General features: G+C 34.5%; 2 protein-coding genes across 3 annotated transcripts in view; one reads left to right on the forward strand and one right to left on the reverse strand.

The window, feature by feature from the left end:
- The first annotated feature begins 610 nt into the window (after nt 1–610).
- LOC142221812 (leucine-rich melanocyte differentiation-associated protein-like) lies at nt 611–24,136 on the forward strand. 2 transcript variants are annotated; one of them, XM_075291641.1, is made up of 3 exons: nt 611–1,149; nt 18,619–19,068; nt 23,037–24,136. In XM_075291641.1, the coding sequence occupies exons 1-3, from the start codon at nt 1,109–1,111 to the stop codon at nt 23,461–23,463; spliced, it is 918 nt and encodes a 305-aa protein (XP_075147756.1). In that variant the 5' UTR covers nt 611–1,108; the 3' UTR covers nt 23,464–24,136. The 2 variants fall into 2 exon arrangements, with proteins under 2 accessions (XP_075147756.1, XP_075147757.1); XM_075291642.1 differs by lacking the exon at nt 611–1,149 and adding an exon at nt 1,379–1,400.
- LOC142221813 (ER membrane protein complex subunit 2-like) overlaps nt 24,079–25,108 on the reverse strand; it is a 94,995-nt gene continuing 93,965 nt past the window's right edge. The window contains exon 6 of the mRNA XM_075291643.1: nt 24,079–25,075. Coding sequence (XP_075147758.1) covers nt 24,890–25,075 — 186 coding nt within the window. The 3' untranslated portion in view covers nt 24,079–24,889. The remainder of the gene's footprint in view (nt 25,076–25,108) is intronic.

Consider the following 25,108-nt stretch of genomic DNA (forward strand, 5'->3'; position numbering starts at 1 on the left):
TCAGACACATAATCTCCGAGAAAATAACATGGTTGGGACAAACATGTTACATGGTCACCATTCAAAAATAACATTTTACTCTTGAAACATGGTTGAGGTGATCATATTACTTCTCTGTGTGTGTTTTATTGACACGATAAATAATAACAAAACATTGGGAATCCGGTCCTAAGTATAATAGCTATTTGATATTTGTTTAATTTACAGCTTATTACAGTGTTTAAAAGCCACTAAAACCATTTACGTCCGAGGTCATTTAAAACAAGTTGTTCTTAATGTAGGTCATTCACAATCATCAATGGTGGAGAATATTTGGGATTCGTCTTGCCAGAACTTATCACTTGTTTTCTTGAGAATATTTTTATTGAAGTTGTAAAAAGTCCTTTCTTTTCTATAAGCAAATGGAAATAGACAAATATAAACATACAGGTACAAATTATTCCAAATTAGTAAAATTAGATAGCAATGCCAATAGACCTCTTTAATTCCAGGCAAATATGACAACAGTAAGCATATGAACATACACACAGACACACCCTCACTTACATACACTCGTAGTCATTTATCAAACGAAAACATATTTCTCATTTCTTCGACTAATACCCAATTGTCATTTTAGTTGAGTACCCAACAGCAACAAAAACGGACCTCCTTCACCACACGTACACACGAAAGATTGCTTCATCTTTTTTCTGCTTTTTTAACACGGAGATCGATGACTCTGCATCTCTTGCATCGACTAGGCAAGAATGTAACACCAATACAAAATTTGAAAAAAAAAATAATAATAAATAATTGTCCAAGATAAGGGCGATCGAATGGACTTTTTAGTGAAAATCTAGTATTCCAAGTTTCTCGTGGTTTGTGTAAACATATTCCAAGTCAGTTAAAAATGTCATGTTGACTCCGTAGCATCGCCTACCCGACGCATTAACAAAACAAAAACACTATGCGTATCCAATGTCAAGACGTAATTTTTGAATGTTAAATGTATGCGGTAAAATTCCGTGAGAAAAGGTGCTACAGTGAATTAAAAAGTGACAGAGAAAAATTTTTTATTGAAAAGTAAACTGTGTTACCGCGTGTATGTGTAATCCATTGGAAAATTATGTCGGAAATTTTAGAGATAAACAATATTGAGGAAAATAGGTGAGTGATTGTGAATGTTTGTGGTGATAGTGATAAAAGTGTCTTTGATTATCATTATATGTATTTACTTTTGGACTATAACTGACTTCTGTTTTCAAACCATTCGTTAAATACTCGTATCAACCTCTGAAACTTATTAATACACTGTATGAAGAGTTTTCCATTTTGGAGGAATGAAATTTTAAGACAAATAAAAAAAACAATTTCCATTAAACGTAAATAATAAGATTATAGACAATAATTTCATATGGGTGAGTGATTGTGATAAAAGTGTCTTTGATTAACATTATTTCTATTTTTGATATATAACTGCCTATTTTTTTTTTTTTTTTTTTTTGAAAATATCGACCTCCGAAAATTATTAATACACCGAAAAAAAAGAGTTTTTCGCTTCTGAGGTATGAAATTTCATACAAACCTAGTTCCCAACGCATTATGGAAATTTCATCAACTAGAATACAATTCAGTTCAATTTTCACACGAGACAGTTAATTCTTCTCATAAAACAATTAATTTTTTTTTTAAACAAAGCACATAAAATTCAGAAAAATGATTGTTTCATAAAATTAGTAAAGATTTCTTAATTCAAAGTAAGTACGGAAAGTCTAAAGTCGGGCGGCACTAATTTATACATCTACATTTTCTACAACATCCCAAATCCTACAATTTTGTTGGGAGCTATATATAAAGGTTTATGTTCCCATCATTAGCGCAGCCAGGGACAATTCATTGATAAAAAAAGCAACTAAAAGTAGTTCCACACTTTTTCCAGCAAAAAAATTCAATGTTGTTCTAAAAGCACAACTTTCTAAGCACTTCCAAAAATGTCCTCACAAAGAAGTTAATTATTTTAACTGCGCAGGAAGTGGCTTTAATTAAATTTTTTATAACTCGTTTTTTCGTATGTCTAATGGGTAATTTTTGTTTAATAGGTTAAAAAAAAGAGTAAGAGTTTATAAAATGGTACAACACTTTCAAATTTTGCCGCAAAAATGCTAAATCCATACTCGAAAATTTTAATAATTTGTGTGATTTTTGTTCTTGAACGTGAATTTGTTCGTGAATGTAATTTTGAGCGTGAACGTGGATTTCATCGTGAGTGTGAATTTAATCGTGAACGTGAACTTTTTCGTTAGCATGATTTCAAAGAAATTTTACTCACGCATATTCACGAACAGAAATTAATGTCCACTCACGTTCGCGCACGACATATTTTTGTTTAGTTCCTTTCACGCAATTCACGAGATTTAGTTTAAATTTTATTCACGGCTCGCGTGATTCACGCGTGTCACGCGCACACCTCTAATTCTAATGGCCTGTTTGCCATCCTCCTTTTATTTCTTAACCGGAGGAAATTTATTTTATACACTCAAAAAAAAGTGAACTCTATACGTCACTAAAGCCAATTCAATTCTATTTATATTCATGGAATTATTATGTTTTGAAAAAGTTTTCTTGACTTCAATAATTTGTGTACGTTAATTAAATTCGTATCATTTCGTTTGACGAAATCTTTATTATTTTGTTTTATATTTGCAAAGGAAACATTTTGTTTCATTTTACAGCAGTAATGAATTATTTTCGATTACAAAAATGAAGTGTTAATTAGTTGAACATGTGAATGAAAGTGAATCCAAAGTAATCACTGAATCGAAGCGTTAGGTTAGTTTAGGTTAGGTGGCAGCCCGATGTATCAGGCTCACTTAGACTATTCAGTCCATTGTGATACCACATTGGTGAACTTCTCTCTTATCACTGAATGCTGCCCGATTCCATGTTAAGCTCAATGGGACCTCCTTTTTATAGCCGAGTCCGAACGGCGTTCCACATTGCAGTGATACCACTTAGAGAAGTTTTGAAACCCTCAGAAATGTCACCAGCATTACTGAGGTGGGATAATCCACCGCTGAAAAACTTTTTGGTGTTCGGTCCAAGCAGGAATCGAACCCACGACCTTGTGTATGCAAGGCGGGCATGCTAACCATTGCACCACGGTGGCTCCCGTGGCTCGAAGCGTTATACGTGTCCGCAAATTATCCGTTTCATTGAAGTGTAAAGTCGCGATGGATTCAATTTAATCAATAATATCATAATAACCGTACAAACTTTGAGTTGCAAGTTATGTGGTGGAAATCCTGGTAAATCTAGAGAGTTCAAAAACTGCGTTGAATAATTTACTACATCATCGGGAATGAACGGATTGTACATATGTTACCTACTTGTCACAATTTTTGATTAAATGGTGCAATTCAGTGCGTGTACATCATTATTCTTAGCGGCAAGAATTGCTGGTTAACTTAACCAAGCATAATTCCGATAATTGTCACTAATGTTTGGGTAGGGTTTCCATATGGATAATTTTCAAAAGAGAACTTTCGTTTAAAAAAAAGAGAACATTTTAACTAAAAAAGAGTTTACAATAAAAAAATTTATTAAATAATTAATAATTTTATTGATGTTAAAATTAAAATAATAATAGTTTCTAATGGTAGAAACAACGAAATAAATATATAATAAAACAATAAAAAACAAAAAGAATCACGTTTTCTTAAAAAATAAACAAAATAAATTGACGAAAATAAACAAAATAAATTGGCGTATTTACGTCGTACGTTCAATTACATCTACTTCTATTTTTTACGCCGTACTTCGAAACGTCGCAATTGTGTTCCGGCCTTTAATTTGTCAACAGATTTAACCCAGTAAACAATTAGTGGCGAACAATTGTGGCGAATTCCTACTAAATAAATAAAATTCCATCAATCTAGGATTTTTTTGAAATAGAGTACATAAAGAGCACTGATGGACATAAAAATACGGCACCAAAAAAAGAGAGTGAACAAAAAGATACGAACACAAAAAGAGAACATGTTCTCTTTAAAAGAGATGTAATGGACAGCCTATGTTTGGGACAACATTTTCAATAAGGGTTAATTGGCAAAAGTCGTTGGTAAGAATAATTAATCCAGATATCGCATCAACTGGGACTTTCCCATTCCATTCCATTTAGTTGGATCGCCTACAATAATTGCAGCAACATCATTAACGGTTGGTACATTGAACCTTCGCACATGTTCACCTGTTGGGGTACAATCCGCTCTTATGACAAATTTGTCCGTATCCGATGGCATTCGTTCCAATGCTGTTCTAAACATATTAACGACAACATTATTAGCGTGAAAAAAATGCTTGCAATTGTTCAATAATTGGTCTCTTTAACTGTTGTGTTCCCTGTGAACTGTACTGCACATTCAGCTGATCCACCATCGACGAAATTAAATAAATTTGCAGAAATTGATGCGGTTCATCTAATGTTGGCACACTGGAACTATGCAAATGATATATTTGTCCTTGTATCTGTATTTGCAAACAATCATTTATTGAAGAAATACGGTATAACTTCTGATTACACGTAGTTGTTATGCGTTGCAATTCATTGTGTTGGTGTGAGTGATTGGTTATGTTTGTTGTATCTTTTACCTTGCAAGTCGGAATGAGGCCGCCTTCTCGAATGATATTAGCTCCAAAGCAAGTCATGCAAAGGCAGTTATTTAAGGATGTGTTGAAGAAAATGACTGGAATCGGGATCACTTCCATCGAACAGTGGCTGTGGTGGTGACTTTTCCACTTGCGCAGCACGATCCAGTCGTTTCTCTTTGGAACCTTAACGCATTGCAATATCGGCATATAGTCGTCATTGGTCCAATAACGAAATTTTAATCATCACTGTAGTTCGCAGTGGGATCATATTGGAATGCCAAGCGATTGTATGATGCCAATGATCTTCGTGTGCTCACGCGTTATCTCAATCGGGCATTTTCTCTCATAATATTTTGTCTTTCTTCCATTCAATTCTGTGAATACACTTGTTGCTGGCTTTCATGTCTTGTGCGGCGACCGATGCTCACACGTCGAATTTTCAACAAATGTCAAATTTCTTACTAGCCCCCTGGGCTAGTGAAATTATACTCACCTCGATTTACGTCAAATATTTACCAATGCTAGTAAAAAGTTTCGGTTTCGAACAGGCCCTTACCACCTAAAAGACCAAAGTAAAACATAATATAAACATTACCGAATATATTTTATTAAATGACAATTACAATACATGTGAAAAAAATAAATTATTTTATAACAAAAGCAACTGCGATGACTTCAATTTATAATTTTTTGTAATGTGCGCTGTATGTAAAAAATTATTTGCCGTTTGAAACTTTTCTTGAATTGTCAATATCTATAAACCTATAAACCAACGAATGCAAAACCGTCGAAATCGGTTCTTTCGTCCTGGAGTTGCATCGGAGATGGCGCTGTATGTAAAAAAGATTTTCCCGCATTTCCATTGAAACTCTTCTTGAATTTTCTTTGCTATAAACCTCACTGAGCCCGAGACCCACCCAACGTGGATATCGTTTCGTGCGTTCTGGAGTTATTGCGTCAGGAAGGAAAACCCGACTTCTTTTTATATAATAGATGAGGAAAACTGGATTTAAGCTTTTCTTTATTTTTATGAATACTTTATTAGTTCTATTTTGTGAACTATTTTAAATGCTTTTAATTTAGGAACTTTTTACAGAATCAAATAAACTTTTTTAATTTAGAAAATTTTTACAAAATCAAATAATTTTTTCTATTTTAAACAAAAAACAAGTAAGGAAAGTCTAAAGTCGAGCGGGGCCGACTATATTACACCCTGCACCACTTTGTAGATCTAAATTTTCGATACCATATCACATCCGTCAAATGTGTTGGGGGCTATATATAAAGGTTTGTCCCAAATACATACATTTAAATATCACTCGATTTGGATAGAATTTGATAGACTTTTACAACATCTATAGACTCAAAATTTAAGTTGGATAATGCACTAGGGTGGAACACAATGTTAGTAAAAAAATATGGGATACATCTAAATCTGAAGCAATTTTAAGGAAACTTCGGAAAAGTTTATTTATGATTTATCGCTCGATATATATGTATTAGAAGTTTAGGAAAATTAGAGTCATTTTTACAATTTTTCGACTAAGCAGTGGCGATTTAACAAGGAAAATGTTGGTATTTTGACCATTTTTGTCGAAATCAGAAAAACATATATATGGGAGCTATATCTAAATCTGAACCGATTTCAAACAAATTTGGCACACATGACTATATTACTAATTGTACTCCTAGTGCAAAATTTCAACCAAATTGGGCCAAAACTCTGGCTTCTGGGGCCATATAAGTCCATATAGGGCGAAAAATATATATGGAAGCTATATCTAAATCGGAACCGATTTCAATCAAATTCGGCACACATGACTATACTACCAATTGTACTCCTTGTGCAAAATTTCAAGCTAATCGGGATAAAACTCTGGCTTCTGGGTCCATATAAGTGCATATCGGGTGAAAGATATATATGGGAGCTATATCTAAATCTTAATCGATTTCAGCCAAATTTGGCACGCATAGCTACAATGCTAAACCTACTCCCTGTGCAAAATTTCAACCAAATTGGGCCAAAACTCTGGCTTTGAGGACCATATTAGTCCATATCGGGCGAAAGATATATATGGGAGCTATATCTAAATCTGAACCGATTTCAATCAAATTTTGCACACTTAACTATACTACTAATTGTACTCCTAGTGCAAAATTTCAACCAAATTCGGCCAAAAATCTGGCTTCTGGGGCCATATAAGTCCATATCGGGCGAAAGATATATATGGGAGCTATATCTAAATCTGAACCGATTTCTTCCAAAATCAATAGGGTTCTATTCTGACCCAAATTAGGAACATGTGCCAAATTTTTAAGGCGATTGGACTTAAATTGCGACCTAGACTTTGATCACAAAAATGTGTTCACAGACAGACGGACGGACGGACAGACGGACATGGTTCTATAGACTCAGGGACCCACCCTGAGCATTATTGCCAAAGACACCATGTGTCTATCTGGTCTCCTTCTGGGTGTTACAAACATATGCACTAACTTATAATACCCTGTTCCACAGTGTGGCGCAGGGTATAATTAACTGGAAATAAAATGGATAAACTAAATTGATGAAATTATTTTCCTTTATTTTCGAAGACACTTTTTTTTCTGGGTGTATGTATATCCAATAAGATTTTAATATCAAGAAAGTATAGAAATCAATAAATTATATGGCAATTTTAAAATTCCGACAAACTGGATCAATGGCACCAGTGCCGCGATAGGTCCATTAGTTGGAATTTGCACCAATTTTCCGTAGTGGAAAATACGACAAACGAAATTTTCGTTTGACGCCAAAAAAATCTTTAAAAGAAAAAATTTCGGTTTGTGTGTATAAATCCACGTAATGCTTATTTAATGTTTCACATCTATGGGATATACACCAGTATTTAGGTTGTTATCGTGTCATTAAGCAACAATGTATACCAAAACGTGCAATAATCTACCTGTTTTATAAAGTTTCGTTTTTGCAATGTTGATAAGGACCGCAAACTTTATAATATTCTATAAATAAAATTTAATACAAATACTAATGGAATCTATCCGATCATATATTTAGTTTATCTCTATCTTCAGAGGCACCCAGAAAAAAGGTGAACCCATCATGAAAGAAAAATTTAACTTAAATATTTTAGTAATTGTAACACAATACAAATAAATGAATAGATTTTGTCAAATAGAAGCAAATGTATTAAAATAAATATTATATAATATAAAAATAATATTTATATAATATAAAAATAATATTTTTTCTGTTGTTTTATAAAATTTCATATTTTGGAACAAAAGATTGGAAAGATTGAAAGATTTAAAAATTGTTAAAATATCTTTAGCTCTATATGAAGTCCAAGGCAGACACAATTTAAGTAAAATGTACTCATTTGAGAAACTTATGAACTCAGTTTCAGTTTCATCTTCTCCCATTTTAAGAAAATACGAATATTTTCATATTTAGTAAAATTACACTCATAGAAAAAAGTCTGCTAAAAACAGCAGTCGATGTCTGCTGTTATATTTTTGTACTTCAGGGCCCAGCGAACAACAAATTACAAAATTTTTATGTTATAAATTTTCCCCAAAACATATTTAAGAACCAAAAGTAGTTTTTGGTATATTTTTGCACTGTAATATACTTACAAGCTCCTGAATAGATCAGCAAACATTTTGTTTGCTGTTATGCCTCAATTTGATAAATATTCAGATTTTTTGGCAAATACTATAGATATTCATAAAATATTGTTTTAATTATGTTAGGATATCTCCTAAGTTGACATTAATATTTGTTTCAGCCAATCTAAAACATGTTTTAGTGTAATCGAGCTTAAAAAATTGCGGACAATGTTTGCTATTTCAGCAAACAGTGACTGGTGTCCCTTTTTCAGCAGACTTTCTCCTGTTTTAGCAGACTTTTCTGCTGTCCCTACTAACAAATTTCTTTGGGTGTATGTATTTAAATTGTACAAAACTTGTTTTCTCATTAAAATTCATCCAACGAAAAATTTTCATTGATATAACGAAACATTTTCATTAATACAATGAAAATATTCGTTAATAGTACGAAACGTTACGTTGATTGGCAGAAAATTCGTTATAATAACGAAAAATTTCGATGTATTGACGAATTTGTTTCATTGGCTGACTCACACGTCGAATTTTCAACAAATGTCAAATTTCTTACTAGCCCCCTGGGCTAGTGAAATTATACTCACCTCGATTTACGTCAAATATTTACCAATGCTAGTAAAAAGTTTCGGTTTCGAACAGGCCCTTACCACCTAAAAGACCAAAGTAAAACATAATATAAACATTACCGAATATATTTTATTAAATGACAATTACAATACATGTGAAAAAAATAAATTATTTTATAACAAAAGCAACTGCGATGACTTCAATTTATAATTTTTTGTAATGTGCGCTGTATGTAAAAAATTATTTGCCGTTTGAAACTTTTCTTGAATTGTCAATATCTATAAACCTATAAACCAACGAATGCAAAACCGTCGAAATCGGTTCTTTCGTCCTGGAGTTGCATCGGAGATGGCGCTGTATGTAAAAAAGATTTTCCCGCATTTCCATTGAAACTCTTCTTGAATTTTCTTTGCTATAAACCTCACTGAGCCCGAGACCCACCCAACGTGGATATCGTTTCGTGCGTTCTGGAGTTATTGCGTCAGGAAGGAAAACCCGACTTCTTTTTATATAATAGATGAGGAAAACTGGATTTAAGCTTTTCTTTATTTTTATGAATACTTTATTAGTTCTATTTTGTGAACTATTTTAAATGCTTTTAATTTAGGAACTTTTTACAGAATCAAATAAACTTTTTTAATTTAGAAAATTTTTACAAAATCAAATAATTTTTTCTATTTTAAACAAAAAACAAGTAAGGAAAGTCTAAAGTCGAGCGGGGCCGACTATATTACACCCTGCACCACTTTGTAGATCTAAATTTTCGATACCATATCACATCCGTCAAATGTGTTGGGGGCTATATATAAAGGTTTGTCCCAAATACATACATTTAAATATCACTCGATTTGGATAGAATTTGATAGACTTTTACAACATCTATAGACTCAAAATTTAAGTTGGATAATGCACTAGGGTGGAACACAATGTTAGTAAAAAAATATGGGATACATCTAAATCTGAAGCAATTTTAAGGAAACTTCGGAAAAGTTTATTTATGATTTATCGCTCGATATATATGTATTAGAAGTTTAGGAAAATTAGAGTCATTTTTACAATTTTTCGACTAAGCAGTGGCGATTTAACAAGGAAAATGTTGGTATTTTGACCATTTTTGTCGAAATCAGAAAAACATATATATGGGAGCTATATCTAAATCTGAACCGATTTCAAACAAATTTGGCACACATGACTATATTACTAATTGTACTCCTAGTGCAAAATTTCAACCAAATTGGGCCAAAACTCTGGCTTCTGGGGCCATATAAGTCCATATAGGGCGAAAAATATATATGGAAGCTATATCTAAATCGGAACCGATTTCAATCAAATTCGGCACACATGACTATACTACCAATTGTACTCCTTGTGCAAAATTTCAAGCTAATCGGGATAAAACTCTGGCTTCTGGGTCCATATAAGTGCATATCGGGTGAAAGATATATATGGGAGCTATATCTAAATCTTAATCGATTTCAGCCAAATTTGGCACGCATAGCTACAATGCTAAACCTACTCCCTGTGCAAAATTTCAACCAAATTGGGCCAAAACTCTGGCTTTGAGGACCATATTAGTCCATATCGGGCGAAAGATATATATGGGAGCTATATCTAAATCTGAACCGATTTCAATCAAATTTTGCACACTTAACTATACTACTAATTGTACTCCTAGTGCAAAATTTCAACCAAATTCGGCCAAAAATCTGGCTTCTGGGGCCATATAAGTCCATATCGGGCGAAAGATATATATGGGAGCTATATCTAAATCTGAACCGATTTCTTCCAAAATCAATAGGGTTCTATTCTGACCCAAATTAGGAACATGTGCCAAATTTTTAAGGCGATTGGACTTAAATTGCGACCTAGACTTTGATCACAAAAATGTGTTCACAGACAGACGGACGGACGGACAGACGGACATGGTTCTATAGACTCAGGGACCCACCCTGAGCATTATTGCCAAAGACACCATGTGTCTATCTGGTCTCCTTCTGGGTGTTACAAACATATGCACTAACTTATAATACCCTGTTCCACAGTGTGGCGCAGGGTATAATTAACTGGAAATAAAATGGATAAACTAAATTGATGAAATTATTTTCCTTTATTTTCGAAGACACTTTTTTTTCTGGGTGTATGTATATCCAATAAGATTTTAATATCAAGAAAGTATAGAAATCAATAAATTATATGGCAATTTTAAAATTCCGACAAACTGGATCAATGGCACCAGTGCCGCGATAGGTCCATTAGTTGGAATTTGCACCAATTTTCCGTAGTGGAAAATACGACAAACGAAATTTTCGTTTGACGCCAAAAAAATCTTTAAAAGAAAAAATTTCGGTTTGTGTGTATAAATCCACGTAATGCTTATTTAATGTTTCACATCTATGGGATATACACCAGTATTTAGGTTGTTATCGTGTCATTAAGCAACAATGTATACCAAAACGTGCAATAATCTACCTGTTTTATAAAGTTTCGTTTTTGCAATGTTGATAAGGACCGCAAACTTTATAATATTCTATAAATAAAATTTAATACAAATACTAATGGAATCTATCCGATCATATATTTAGTTTATCTCTATCTTCAGAGGCACCCAGAAAAAAGGTGAACCCATCATGAAAGAAAAATTTAACTTAAATATTTTAGTAATTGTAACACAATACAAATAAATGAATAGATTTTGTCAAATAGAAGCAAATGTATTAAAATAAATATTATATAATATAAAAATAATATTTATATAATATAAAAATAATATTTTTTCTGTTGTTTTATAAAATTTCATATTTTGGAACAAAAGATTGGAAAGATTGAAAGATTTAAAAATTGTTAAAATATCTTTAGCTCTATATGAAGTCCAAGGCAGACACAATTTAAGTAAAATGTACTCATTTGAGAAACTTATGAACTCAGTTTCAGTTTCATCTTCTCCCATTTTAAGAAAATACGAATATTTTCATATTTAGTAAAATTACACTCATAGAAAAAAGTCTGCTAAAAACAGCAGTCGATGTCTGCTGTTATATTTTTGTACTTCAGGGCCCAGCGAACAACAAATTACAAAATTTTTATGTTATAAATTTTCCCCAAAACATATTTAAGAACCAAAAGTAGTTTTTGGTATATTTTTGCACTGTAATATACTTACAAGCTCCTGAATAGATCAGCAAACATTTTGTTTGCTGTTATGCCTCAATTTGATAAATATTCAGATTTTTTGGCAAATACTATAGATATTCATAAAATATTGTTTTAATTATGTTAGGATATCTCCTAAGTTGACATTAATATTTGTTTCAGCCAATCTAAAACATGTTTTAGTGTAATCGAGCTTAAAAAATTGCGGACAATGTTTGCTATTTCAGCAAACAGTGACTGGTGTCCCTTTTTCAGCAGACTTTCTCCTGTTTTAGCAGACTTTTCTGCTGTCCCTACTAACAAATTTCTTTGGGTGTATGTATTTAAATTGTACAAAACTTGTTTTCTCATTAAAATTCATCCAACGAAAAATTTTCATTGATATAACGAAACATTTTCATTAATACAATGAAAATATTCGTTAATAGTACGAAACGTTACGTTGATTGGCAGAAAATTCGTTATAATAACGAAAAATTTCGATGTATTGACGAATTTGTTTCATTGGCTGACTCACACGTCGAATTTTCAACAAATGTCAAATTTCTTACTAGCCCCCTGGGCTAGTGAAATTATACTCACCTCGATTTACGTCAAATATTTACCAATGCTAGTAAAAAGTTTCGGTTTCGAACAGGCCCTTACCACCTAAAAGACCAAAGTAAAACATAATATAAACATTACCGAATATATTTTATTAAATGACAATTACAATACATGTGAAAAAAATAAATTATTTTATAACAAAAGCAACTGCGATGACTTCAATTTATAATTTTTTGTAATGTGCGCTGTATGTAAAAAATTATTTGCCGTTTGAAACTTTTCTTGAATTGTCAATATCTATAAACCTATAAACCAACGAATGCAAAACCGTCGAAATCGGTTCTTTCGTCCTGGAGTTGCATCGGAGATGGCGCTGTATGTAAAAAAGATTTTCCCGCATTTCCATTGAAACTCTTCTTGAATTTTCTTTGCTATAAACCTCACTGAGCCCGAGACCCACCCAACGTGGATATCGTTTCGTGCGTTCTGGAGTTATTGCGTCAGGAAGGAAAACCCGACTTCTTTTTATATAATAGATGAGGAAAACTGGATTTAAGCTTTTCTTTATTTTTATGAATACTTTATTAGTTCTATTTTGTGAACTATTTTAAATGCTTTTAATTTAGGAACTTTTTACAGAATCAAATAAACTTTTTTAATTTAGAAAATTTTTACAAAATCAAATAATTTTTTCTATTTTAAACAAAAAACAAGTAAGGAAAGTCTAAAGTCGAGCGGGGCCGACTATATTACACCCTGCACCACTTTGTAGATCTAAATTTTCGATACCATATCACATCCGTCAAATGTGTTGGGGGCTATATATAAAGGTTTGTCCCAAATACATACATTTAAATATCACTCGATTTGGATAGAATTTGATAGACTTTTACAACATCTATAGACTCAAAATTTAAGTTGGATAATGCACTAGGGTGGAACACAATGTTAGTAAAAAAATATGGGATACATCTAAATCTGAAGCAATTTTAAGGAAACTTCGGAAAAGTTTATTTATGATTTATCGCTCGATATATATGTATTAGAAGTTTAGGAAAATTAGAGTCATTTTTACAATTTTTCGACTAAGCAGTGGCGATTTAACAAGGAAAATGTTGGTATTTTGACCATTTTTGTCGAAATCAGAAAAACATATATATGGGAGCTATATCTAAATCTGAACCGATTTCAAACAAATTTGGCACACATGACTATATTACTAATTGTACTCCTAGTGCAAAATTTCAACCAAATTGGGCCAAAACTCTGGCTTCTGGGGCCATATAAGTCCATATAGGGCGAAAAATATATATGGAAGCTATATCTAAATCGGAACCGATTTCAATCAAATTCGGCACACATGACTATACTACCAATTGTACTCCTTGTGCAAAATTTCAAGCTAATCGGGATAAAACTCTGGCTTCTGGGTCCATATAAGTGCATATCGGGTGAAAGATATATATGGGAGCTATATCTAAATCTTAATCGATTTCAGCCAAATTTGGCACGCATAGCTACAATGCTAAACCTACTCCCTGTGCAAAATTTCAACCAAATTGGGCCAAAACTCTGGCTTTGAGGACCATATTAGTCCATATCGGGCGAAAGATATATATGGGAGCTATATCTAAATCTGAACCGATTTCAATCAAATTTTGCACACTTAACTATACTACTAATTGTACTCCTAGTGCAAAATTTCAACCAAATTCGGCCAAAAATCTGGCTTCTGGGGCCATATAAGTCCATATCGGGCGAAAGATATATATGGGAGCTATATCTAAATCTGAACCGATTTCTTCCAAAATCAATAGGGTTCTATTCTGACCCAAATTAGGAACATGTGCCAAATTTTTAAGGCGATTGGACTTAAATTGCGACCTAGACTTTGATCACAAAAATGTGTTCACAGACAGACGGACGGACGGACAGACGGACATGGTTCTATAGACTCAGGGACCCACCCTGAGCATTATTGCCAAAGACACCATGTGTCTATCTGGTCTCCTTCTGGGTGTTACAAACATATGCACTAACTTATAATACCCTGTTCCACAGTGTGGCGCAGGGTATAATTAACTGGAAATAAAATGGATAAACTAAATTGATGAAATTATTTTCCTTTATTTTCGAAGACACTTTTTTTTCTGGGTGTATGTATATCCAATAAGATTTTAATATCAAGAAAGTATAGAAATCAATAAATTATATGGCAATTTTAAAATTCCGACAAACTGGATCAATGGCACCAGTGCCGCGATAGGTCCATTAGTTGGAATTTGCACCAATTTTCCGTAGTGGAAAATACGACAAACGAAATTTTCGTTTGACGCCAAAAAAATCTTTAAAAGAAAAAATTTCGGTTTGTGTGTATAAATCCACGTAATGCTTATTTAATGTTTCACATCTATGGGATATACACCAGTATTTAGGTTGTTATCGTGTCATTAAGCAACAATGTATACCAAAACGTGCAATAATCTACCTGTTTTATAAAGTTTCGTTTTTGCAATGTTGATAAGGACCGCAAACTTTATAATATTCTATAAATAAAATTTAATACAAATACTAATGGAATCTATCCGATCATATATTTAGTTTATCTCTATCTTCAGAGGCACCCAGAAAAAAGGTGAACCCATCATGAAAGAAAAATTTAACTTAAATATTTTAGTAATTGTAACACAATACAAATAAATGAATAGATTTTGTCAAATAGAAGCAAATGTATTAAAATAAATATTATATAATATAAAAATAATATTTATATAATATAAAAATAATATTTTTTCTGTTGTTTTATAAAATTTCATATTTTGGAACAAAAGATTGGAAAGATTGAAAGATTTAAAAATTGTTAAAATATCTTTAGCTCTATATGAAGTCCAAGGCAGACACAATTTAAGTAAAATGTACTCATTTGAGAAACTTATGAACTCAGTTTCAGTTTCATCTTCTCCCATTTTAAGAAAATACGAATATTTTCATATTTAGTAAAATTACACTCATAGAAAAAAGTCTGCTAAAAACAGCAGTCGATGTCTGCTGTTATATTTTTGTACTTCAGGGCCCAGCGAACAACAAATTACAAAATTTTTATGTTATAAATTTTCCCCAAAACATATTTAAGAACCAAAAGTAGTTTTTGGTATATTTTTGCACTGTAATATACTTACAAGCTCCTGAATAGATCAGCAAACATTTTGTTTGCTGTTATGCCTCAATTTGATAAATATTCAGATTTTTTGGCAAATACTATAGATATTCATAAAATATTGTTTTAATTATGTTAGGATATCTCCTAAGTTGACATTAATATTTGTTTCAGCCAATCTAAAACATGTTTTAGTGTAATCGAGCTTAAAAAATTGCGGACAATGTTTGCTATTTCAGCAAACAGTGACTGGTGTCCCTTTTTCAGCAGACTTTCTCCTGTTTTAGCAGACTTTTCTGCTGTCCCTACTAACAAATTTCTTTGGGTGTATGTATTTAAATTGTACAAAACTTGTTTTCTCATTAAAATTCATCCAACGAAAAATTTTCATTGATATAACGAAACATTTTCATTAATACAATGAAAATATTCGTTAATAGTACGAAACGTTACGTTGATTGGCAGAAAATTCGTTATAATAACGAAAAATTTCGATGTATTGACGAATTTGTTTCATTGGCTGACTTTTAACGACACATTTCGTTAATATAATGAAACTTTATCTAGTATAATGCTATAATGCATAAGAAAAAAATTAAGAATTTTCTCACATTTTGTAAAAATGAACTAAAATCAACTAATTTTCATGAGCTAAAAATAAGGTAAAATCGGCTATAAGAAATGTTGTTGTCTTTTTTTCTGGGGTTGCTAAGGTGGTATTAAAATAATGAAAAACAATAATAATAAATTTTTTATCGTGTTGTTGTTTTTTTTTATTTCTTCGAAAATTTCAAATTTCGTTTGCTCGCATTTATGAAATTTTAAGAATTTAGAGGACTGGAATACCATAGACCATGAATTACATAAAGCAAGTTGGTAAAGTAGAATGTCGGGCGGGCCGACTATACCATACCCTAAAGCACCCCTACCGAATTAGTTGATATTAGGAGGATTAGGATAACAGGTTGGCTGATAAGTCCCCGGTCTGACACATAGATGGCGTCGCTAGTATTAAATGCATATTATTTTTATATAGTACCAACCTTCAAATGATTCGTGACGTCTGTAAGTCAATTAGTTTGTGAGATAGAACGTCTTTTGTGAAGCAACTTTTGTTATTGTGGAAGCAAAAACATGGCTTGATAATGAGTTTCCGGACTCTGCCCCAGGGAAATCAACAATAATTGATTGGTATGCAAAATTCAAGCGTGGTGAAATGAGCACGGAGGACGGTGAACGCAGTGGACGCCCGAAAGAGATGGTTACCGACGAAAACATCAAAAAAATCCACAAAATGATTTTGAATGACCGTAAAATGAAGTTGATCGAGATAGCAGAGGCCTTAAAGATATCAAAGGAACGTGTTGGTCATATCATTCATCAATATTTGGATATGCGGAAGCTCTGTGCAAAATGGGTGCCGCGCGAGCTCACATTTGACCAAAAACAACAACGTGTTGACGATTCTGAGCGGTGTTTGCAGCTGTTAACTCGTAATACACCCGAGTTTTTCCGTCGATATGTGACAATGGATTAAACATGGCTCCATCACTATACTCCTGAGTCCAATCGACAGTCGGCTGAATGAACAGCGACCGGTGAACCGTCTCCGAAGCGTGGAAAGGACACAAAACTCCGCTGGCAAAGTAATGGCCTCTGTTTTTTGGTATGCGCATGGAATAATTTTTATCGATTATCTTGAGAAGGGAAAAACCATCAACAGTGACTATTATATGGCGTTATTGGAGCGTTTGAAGGTCGAAATCGCGGCAAAATGGCCCCATATGAAGAAGAAAAAAGTGTTGTTCCACCAAGACAACGCACTGTGCAACAAGTCATTGAGAACGATGGCAAAAATGCATGAATTGGGCTTCGTATTGCTTCCCCACCCATTTTTCTATGAGTGTAAAAACTTGTTCAGAAATTTCATTAAAAATGCGAACTTCTTATGAAGAATTTAATGTAGATTGTTTTGTTTATATCATATTTCACATTCATGACATCAAATAGCCGATGCAAATAAATAAAAAATATTATTTACTGTTAATTGTAGATTAGGTAAGGTAAAGTGACAGTCCGTTAGTTAAGCCTTATTTTGACTATTCAGTCCGTTCGGGTACCACGGGTAGTACCAAAGATTTTGGCCAACATCAAAAGTCGATTTTCACAATTATCAAATATCCATTAGTCGAATTGGAGAATACAAAGGTCGACTTTGAAATTCAACTTATGTGTCCACACTAAATATTTCCAATTAAAAAGTGCATTGAAGTTCAAAACTTTTTCAATTAATAAATTAATTGAGACGACTAACTAGTTCATCAAGATAGAAACATTCAGTCAATTAAGTCGATGATTGAAAACGTTTAAATTTTTAATTAAAACATTAATTAATACATTTTTTTTAATCAAACTCGGAAGACTAATTTAAACAATTTTAGGATTATTGTTTTTAAATTTTTAATTAAAAATTTATTTCAAACAATAAATTTTGTTATCATATTATATGCACTTAATCAGTTAAGAAAGTATATGAAAATAGTTACGTTTTTATTAGGAAATTAATAGAGTTTTGCAATCAACATCAAATAAAATTTTAATTGCATCAATTAAAACATTAATTGAAATTTTCTAATGATATCAATTAATTTTTTAATCAAGTTTTTTTTTTGCCCAATTAAAGCTGTGATTGATATAATCATTTTCGTGATATTTCAATTAAAAAATTAATTAGATCAATTAATTTCGTGATTGAATCAGAAAAAAAATTTTGTGTGTCCCTATGCCAGACTCCGAAGAACTCAAATGTAAAAACACACATCGACTGCTGTTTTTGTTTTTTTTTCATTGAGTTTAAATTGTTGCATTTTATTTGTATACCCTATTAAAAAATACAAAATTTATCGATGAAGTTAAGCATAATTCATTTTCTTTTTTCATTACAGTGCCCTATATGAATTATTGAAAAATTGCGTTAATTTTCAATCGTACGAAAGTCTACCACTTGAAGATTTTAACGACGTTTGTGCTGCTGTCGATTTCTCCAGCACAATTTATTTGGATAATTACCCGAAAATGATAACCACTGGCAATGCCTATTCAGTAAGTGGAAATCTCTCGAATGGCAGCAGTTATACTAGTGATGATTCCTTAGGTGATAATATACTCGAAGAGAATGGCAGAATATCGTTGGCATATGAGAATTTGCGTACCATACCCAGACGTATTGCGGAAAAATTTGCCTTGCAAACAAAATTTCTAGACTTAAGCTATAATAATTTTCAGAATCTATCATTTCTGACATTCTTCGAAGACTTACATACGTTAATATTAGATCGAAATAGTAATTTGGAGGTAAATTCACTGCCCTACTTGCCGAATTTGAAAATATTGTGGTAAGTAACTGATATGAACATAAGACAATAACCCTCCCGATTGGCAATACGACGTCTTAACACAGTAATGCTAGTGTACATCCAGAGAAATTTTGTTAGTAGACACAGCAGAAAAGTCAGATATAACAGCAAAAAGTCTGCTGAAAAAGGGAATGCAGTCACTGTTTCTTTCTATTTTAAGCTCGATTACACTGAAATTGGCTGAAACTAACAAAATAGTTAAACTAAAGGCTTTCGTAAGCAGACTGAAAACACTATATTATAGACCGGTTTCTTATTCTCCGATTAGTTCTTGACCGGAGAATGAAGCACCGGATAGTACAATTTTTGTATGCGTTTAGCTTTTTTATCGACAAGATAAACAATAACAAGACATATCAATAGGGGACTTAATCAGCCCAAGCCGTGTCATAGGACGGTACTCGTGGCGCTTGACCTATCGAAAGCGTTCAATACGGTCAACCATGCCACATTATTCGAGGACATCGAGAACACGTCCCTACCGGCAGGAACGAAGCGTTGGTTTCTGAATTATATGTGTGGACGCCAGTCGTACGTGGAATTCAGGGACAAGAAGTCAAAACCCCGTAGAGTTAAACAGGGAGTTCCCCAGGGCGGGGTGATATTAAATGTCTACCTCGCTGATCTTACCAGTTATTTCACTGCAAGAAATTTGAGGATATCTTCCACCAAATCCTCAGCCATACTATTCACTACATGGACGGCGGAAGTACGCAGGCAGTTGAATGTCAGAGTCGATGGCGAAACAATTCCGACAACAAATTACAGCAAGATTCTCCAATCCCACGGCGGCGGGTTCTGTGTACCGGATTGACCCGATGGACCCCATCCATTGGCCAGCGGCTGCTACATCAGTGTACGTGTTGTTTCGTCCGTCTTTTTGTGTTGGAGAAGGTGCATCCCGGGGAGCCTTCTCCGTTTGCTGTTGGTCCGAGCCGGGATAGAGGAGAACCCCGGACCATGGTATTGTTCAGTCTGCCGAAACCTGATCCACCACCGTTCGGTTTCGGTCAGGTGTAACCGGTGCTTGGAGTGGGTGCATTACCGGAACTGTTCCGGCTTAACATCGCTGCGGGAGTATAGTCACACTGACTACGTGGCAGGATGCTGTGCCAGCGATAGCAGCAGTGGGTCGTTTGACTATGCGACCCCCCCCCCGACATCTCCCGTTCAACAATATTCTCCGCCGCAGCATCTCACACCCAATATTGTTGTTCCAGTTCCGGATAGTGCATCATTTTTGCAATTTAATTGCAACGGGCTCCGAGGTAAGATTAGCGAAATCGTGGACTTTATGAATCGGAAAAGGATAAGGGTCGCAGTGATCCAGGAGACTAAGCTGAATTCCACCTGCAGCCTACGCCATTGTGATGGATACAGTGGGCTTCGAAAGGATCGCACAAGAAGTGGAGGTGGTGGCCTGGCTTTCATAATACACCGTTCCGTGCAGTATAGACCTACCGCGCTTGTGCCAGACACTAGTGACCCGTATATGGAATGTATGGGGGTAGCAGTCAAGTCTGGGGCTGCCGAGATAGAGCTATACAAATTGTATATACCGCCGGTTGGTAGCTGTGCTCCAGGTTATTGCCCAAACATTGAGTGGCTATTGTGCGGGCATAACCGATTGGTTCTAGGAGACTTTAATGCCAACCATGAACTTTGGCATTCACTCCTAGGTAATGACCAGAGAGGCATAGCTTTGGCAGAGCAGATAGATGACTCCACATTTTGCACGGTGAACGAAGAGGCACCCACGAGAATTATGGGTGACTGCAGCAGTTCGCCAGATTTATCTTTAGAGTCGCCTGGTCTGATAAATGACGTTTCCTGGCAACTCGTCATTTCATTGGGATCGGACCACCTCCCCATAATTCTCACTATTAACCGACCCTCCGATTTCATAACCTCTGAACGCCGGACGTTTATCAATCAAAAGAAAGCCAACTGGGAAGGCTTCAGAGAATACACCGATCGCCGCTTCAGTGAGCTCCCGTCCCCCTCTCATGTTCATGTTGCCCAGAGGGCGTTCCGGGACATCATCAACGCAGCAGCCGCTCGCTTCATACCCGCTGGTCGAATTGCCCAAGTGAGGCCCAACTTCCCAGCCGAAGCGGCGGGACTCGCAGACGAGCGTGATGAACGCCGTCGTGCTAACCCTGCTGATCCTAGAATCAGAGAACTAAATCTAGAGATTAGTAAGATAGACGACGAGCACAAGAAGCAATGTAACTTAGGCACAGGGACTGGTAAATTGTGGTCAACAGTGAGAGCCCTCTCGAACCCCGCTACAAGGGATGATGGGATTTCAGTCACCTTTGGCGACGTGACTGCGACTGATCCGAAGAGATGCGCCAAATACTTCAACCGACTGTTTGTCGAGCATCCCGAGAGTGATAGAGCGAAAAGGAGAGCCACTCGTCGCATACGTGGTCTCCGAGCCGACGACACACCACAATTTACCGCTGCCGAAGTTACCAATGTCATCAACAGCGCGAAACCATCTAAGGCGCTGGGGCCCGACGGAATTTCAATGCTAATGCTGAAGCATCTGGGAATACTGGGAGTTGAGTACCTGACCAGACTCCTCAATTTGTCCTTGGAATCACTCATTATACCCGATGTCTGGAAGATGGGAAGAGTGATTCCACTACTGAAGCCAGGCAAAGATTCGAGTAAAGGTGAATCGTACAGACCGATATCCCTTCTCTCGCCAGTAGCCAAGACACTTGAGGCACTACACCTCCCCAGCCTTGTGGAGAATTTTCCAGCTGCCCACCATCAACATGGATTCCGTAAGGTACGCAGTACGACGACGGCCTTACATGCCATTTCGACACATATCAATAGGGGACTTAACCAGCCCAAGCCGTGTCATAGGACGGTCCTCGTGGCGCTTGACCTATCGAAAGCGTTCGATACGGTCAACAATGCCACATTATTCGGGGACATCGAGAACACGTCCAGACATACTACCAAAATCATCCCAGTGCGTCGACACAACTACATGTTGTCAAAGCAGTACCTCTTGGGTTGCCATCGAAGTTGTCATCCGAATCACCATCTTGTGGATAGACAACCTCCACCCAGGAATGTAAGGGTTGATCTTCACCTTCTAGAGCCAGAGATCCAGCGTTACAAAAGAGAGCCTCTAGATCAGGCAGCATACCAGACAGATCTGAACAGGATTCATGAGGATACTGTAGCTGAAGCGGTGAGAAGCTACAAGGTTAATCCTGTTCTCGGAGTCCGACCGCCGCCCATAGCACCGGAGGAGAGAGACCTCCCACGGCAGACAAGGTTAGTTTTGGCCCAACTAAGATCTGGCAAGTGTAGCCGCCTCAATTCATACTTATTAGTGATTGATAGCAGCGTAGCTGACGTGTGTCCCATCTGTAATCAAGGGCCACATGACACTCGTCACCTTTTTGCTTGCCCAGCTAAGCCTACTCAGATCACTCTGGACACACCTCATCCTTGTCGCAGAGTTCCTTGATCTGGCTACCAGCTGAACTAAACAAGCATAGAACAAAATGGATGAAACTACATAAAAACTGTTACAACAACAACATAACAAGACAATGAGAAACCCACCCAAAAATATTTACCCAAAATATTTGAAAATTTATTAAATTAAGGCAAACAAAATATTTGCCAATCGCATTTAGGAGCTTCTAAGGAAAATACAGTTCAGAAATATACAAAAAACACTATTATTGATTCTTAAATATGCTTTGGTGGGTTACACTTTTAAATAAAAAAATTGTAAATTTTTTTGTTCGCTAGACCCTGAAATACAGAATTTTTTTCTATGAGAGTATCTTATGTAGTCATAAAATAGTAGGGGGTGTTATGATTACTCTAGCATATCTGCAGCGTTAAGGTCGTCGTTGGCAAACATTTTTGTGATCAATACCTTTGCTAATTTCTATTCTCTCTTACAACAGGATCAATAACTGTGATATCAAAAACATTGCAGACTGGATACAAAGGATACATTCACAATGTCCATCTTTAGAATATTTATCGATAATGGGAAATCCAGGCATTAAGGAATTCAGCGGTTGCACTCTAAATAATATGTACACCATGGATTCGCTAATTATGCCGCCAGGTTTGATAACTGATTACAGAGAATACATATTGCAAATGTTACCAAATCTACAATATCTTGATGGTATACCCAGAGGATCGAGCAAGCATGGCATTTTGAACAACAACAACAATAATATACCCTCATCGCCTGTAAGCTCTGGAAATGGTTCATCATCACAAAGCCATAGTAATCGGAAAATTTCACCAACGCTAAGTTTCAAGGATCTCTTTAGGTTAAACCTTCGTAAGAAGTCATACCCAAGCTCTTCAACAAACTGAACTTGAGTGGTCATCGATGCAATGGAAAAGTTTTCTTATAGTTTAATGACACCACCATCACATCCATCACACAAAATCCCAAACATCAACAACATCATTGAGAAAATACAAAACAAAAATACGCCTTATCATTTTGTACATGATGAACTAGTGTGGTATAGAGCTTTGTACCTAGTAGTAACTGCTGCCTATATGTTACATAAAATGGTGATTTTCTGCTTTGCAAAGTTATTAAGTTTTTTTTTCGTATACTATTTTTAATATTTCACCCATTCTTATCATTTTAATTCATTATGTCTTTATTTCTATATACATATTTTATGATCGTTATTATTATATATTATTAATATTTTTTTATGGTATGCACTGTAAATACTATGAATTGTTTCTTAAATGATAATGCTAATAAAATTTTTTTGTTGTTTCTTTAATTGGCAATGCCTTATTTTTAACTGTCTCCCATATCTCCCAATATTAGAAAATCTAACTAAAAACAAATTATAATTAAATTAAGCAAAACAATTGTATACGCTATATATTGTAATATTCATCCATTGGACATCAGACTGGACAATTATTTTATTAATATTTTAAAAAAAGAAAACAAAATATGTATTTTATTTTTGTTTGTTTATGTTTATTTAAATAATAATAAAATTGTTTTTATATTGTATTTAATTTGTTTTCATATCAGGGAATACGAAATACACAAGCTATCTTCTGTCTTCTAATACAAATGATAATAAGGTTCTTATACACAGTGACCCAAAATTCGGCCATTATTACATTGTTATTGTTATTACACCCATATAGTCCTTATCTTTGTTTACTATAAGTGATACATACCCATGACCAAAATAAAATAGGGTACTACAAGACAAACTTGATGAAATTATTTTCCCATACGAGAAACACAAAATAGAACACCACCCTTACTTATCCATTCAAAACAAATTAACTATTGAACCAATTGATAGTATTAAATATTGCTAATTTCTTTATGCTAACATTTTTTCTGTTTTCATGAACATTATTTTGTATAATTTTTTTTATGTGTAGTATGTCTGGTTCGTCTTTGTGTGTGCATTTTGTTTATACCAATAATTCCCCTTATTCTGAATGACGTTTTGATTCTTTAGTCTGAAATAACCTCAAACTCTCGGATACTAGGAAATCTTATATAGCCAGTGAGCATATACAAATTTTGCTAATTTATTGAAATTTCCAAATCCAAACGAGAAGCGGAAAAAAGGGAATTATTTTTATTGTATATATGGTATTTGTTAGTATCTAGTTTATATGTGTATTATGAATGCGATTTGACACCATTTCTTTTTCCTAACAATTTTGTGAGGGGGGGGGGGGACATTCATTGACATAAAAGGCTTTTACAAATAAATGCTCTTGAGGTCGGTCATCGTTCTGGTCAATAGGATTTAATTTCCAAATGTCCAAATGCACTTTCTAATGAGGAAATAATTTTGTCATTATTTTCTATTTTAGACACTTGCGATGTTAATTTGTTAGCCTGCTCTAATGACCATTGAGCCATTTTGTAAGCTTCTTTACGTTTCGATCCTAATGCTCTTGAATTAGCTATGCTGCTGCAACACTGTAAACGAGATGAAATAGATTAATATTTTTA

This window comes from Haematobia irritans, chromosome 1 (genome assembly GCF_050003625.1).
Source record: "Haematobia irritans isolate KBUSLIRL chromosome 1, ASM5000362v1, whole genome shotgun sequence".
NCBI classification, from domain to species: Eukaryota; Metazoa; Arthropoda; class Insecta; order Diptera; family Muscidae; genus Haematobia; species Haematobia irritans.

What these genes read in the sequence shown, in the direction of transcription:
- LOC142221812 (XM_075291641.1), top strand. Translation starts at nt 1,109, where the DNA reads ATGTCGGAAATTTTAGAGATAAACAATATTGAGGAAAATAG. An exon ending in AACAATATTGAGGAAAATAG is followed by an intron (nt 1,150 to 18,618) that starts GTGAGTGATTGT and finishes TTTTCATTACAG; the next exon opens with TGCCCTATATGAATTATTGA. An exon ending in CCGAATTTGAAAATATTGTG is followed by an intron (nt 19,069 to 23,036) that starts GTAAGTAACTGA and finishes CTCTTACAACAG; the next exon opens with GATCAATAACTGTGATATCA.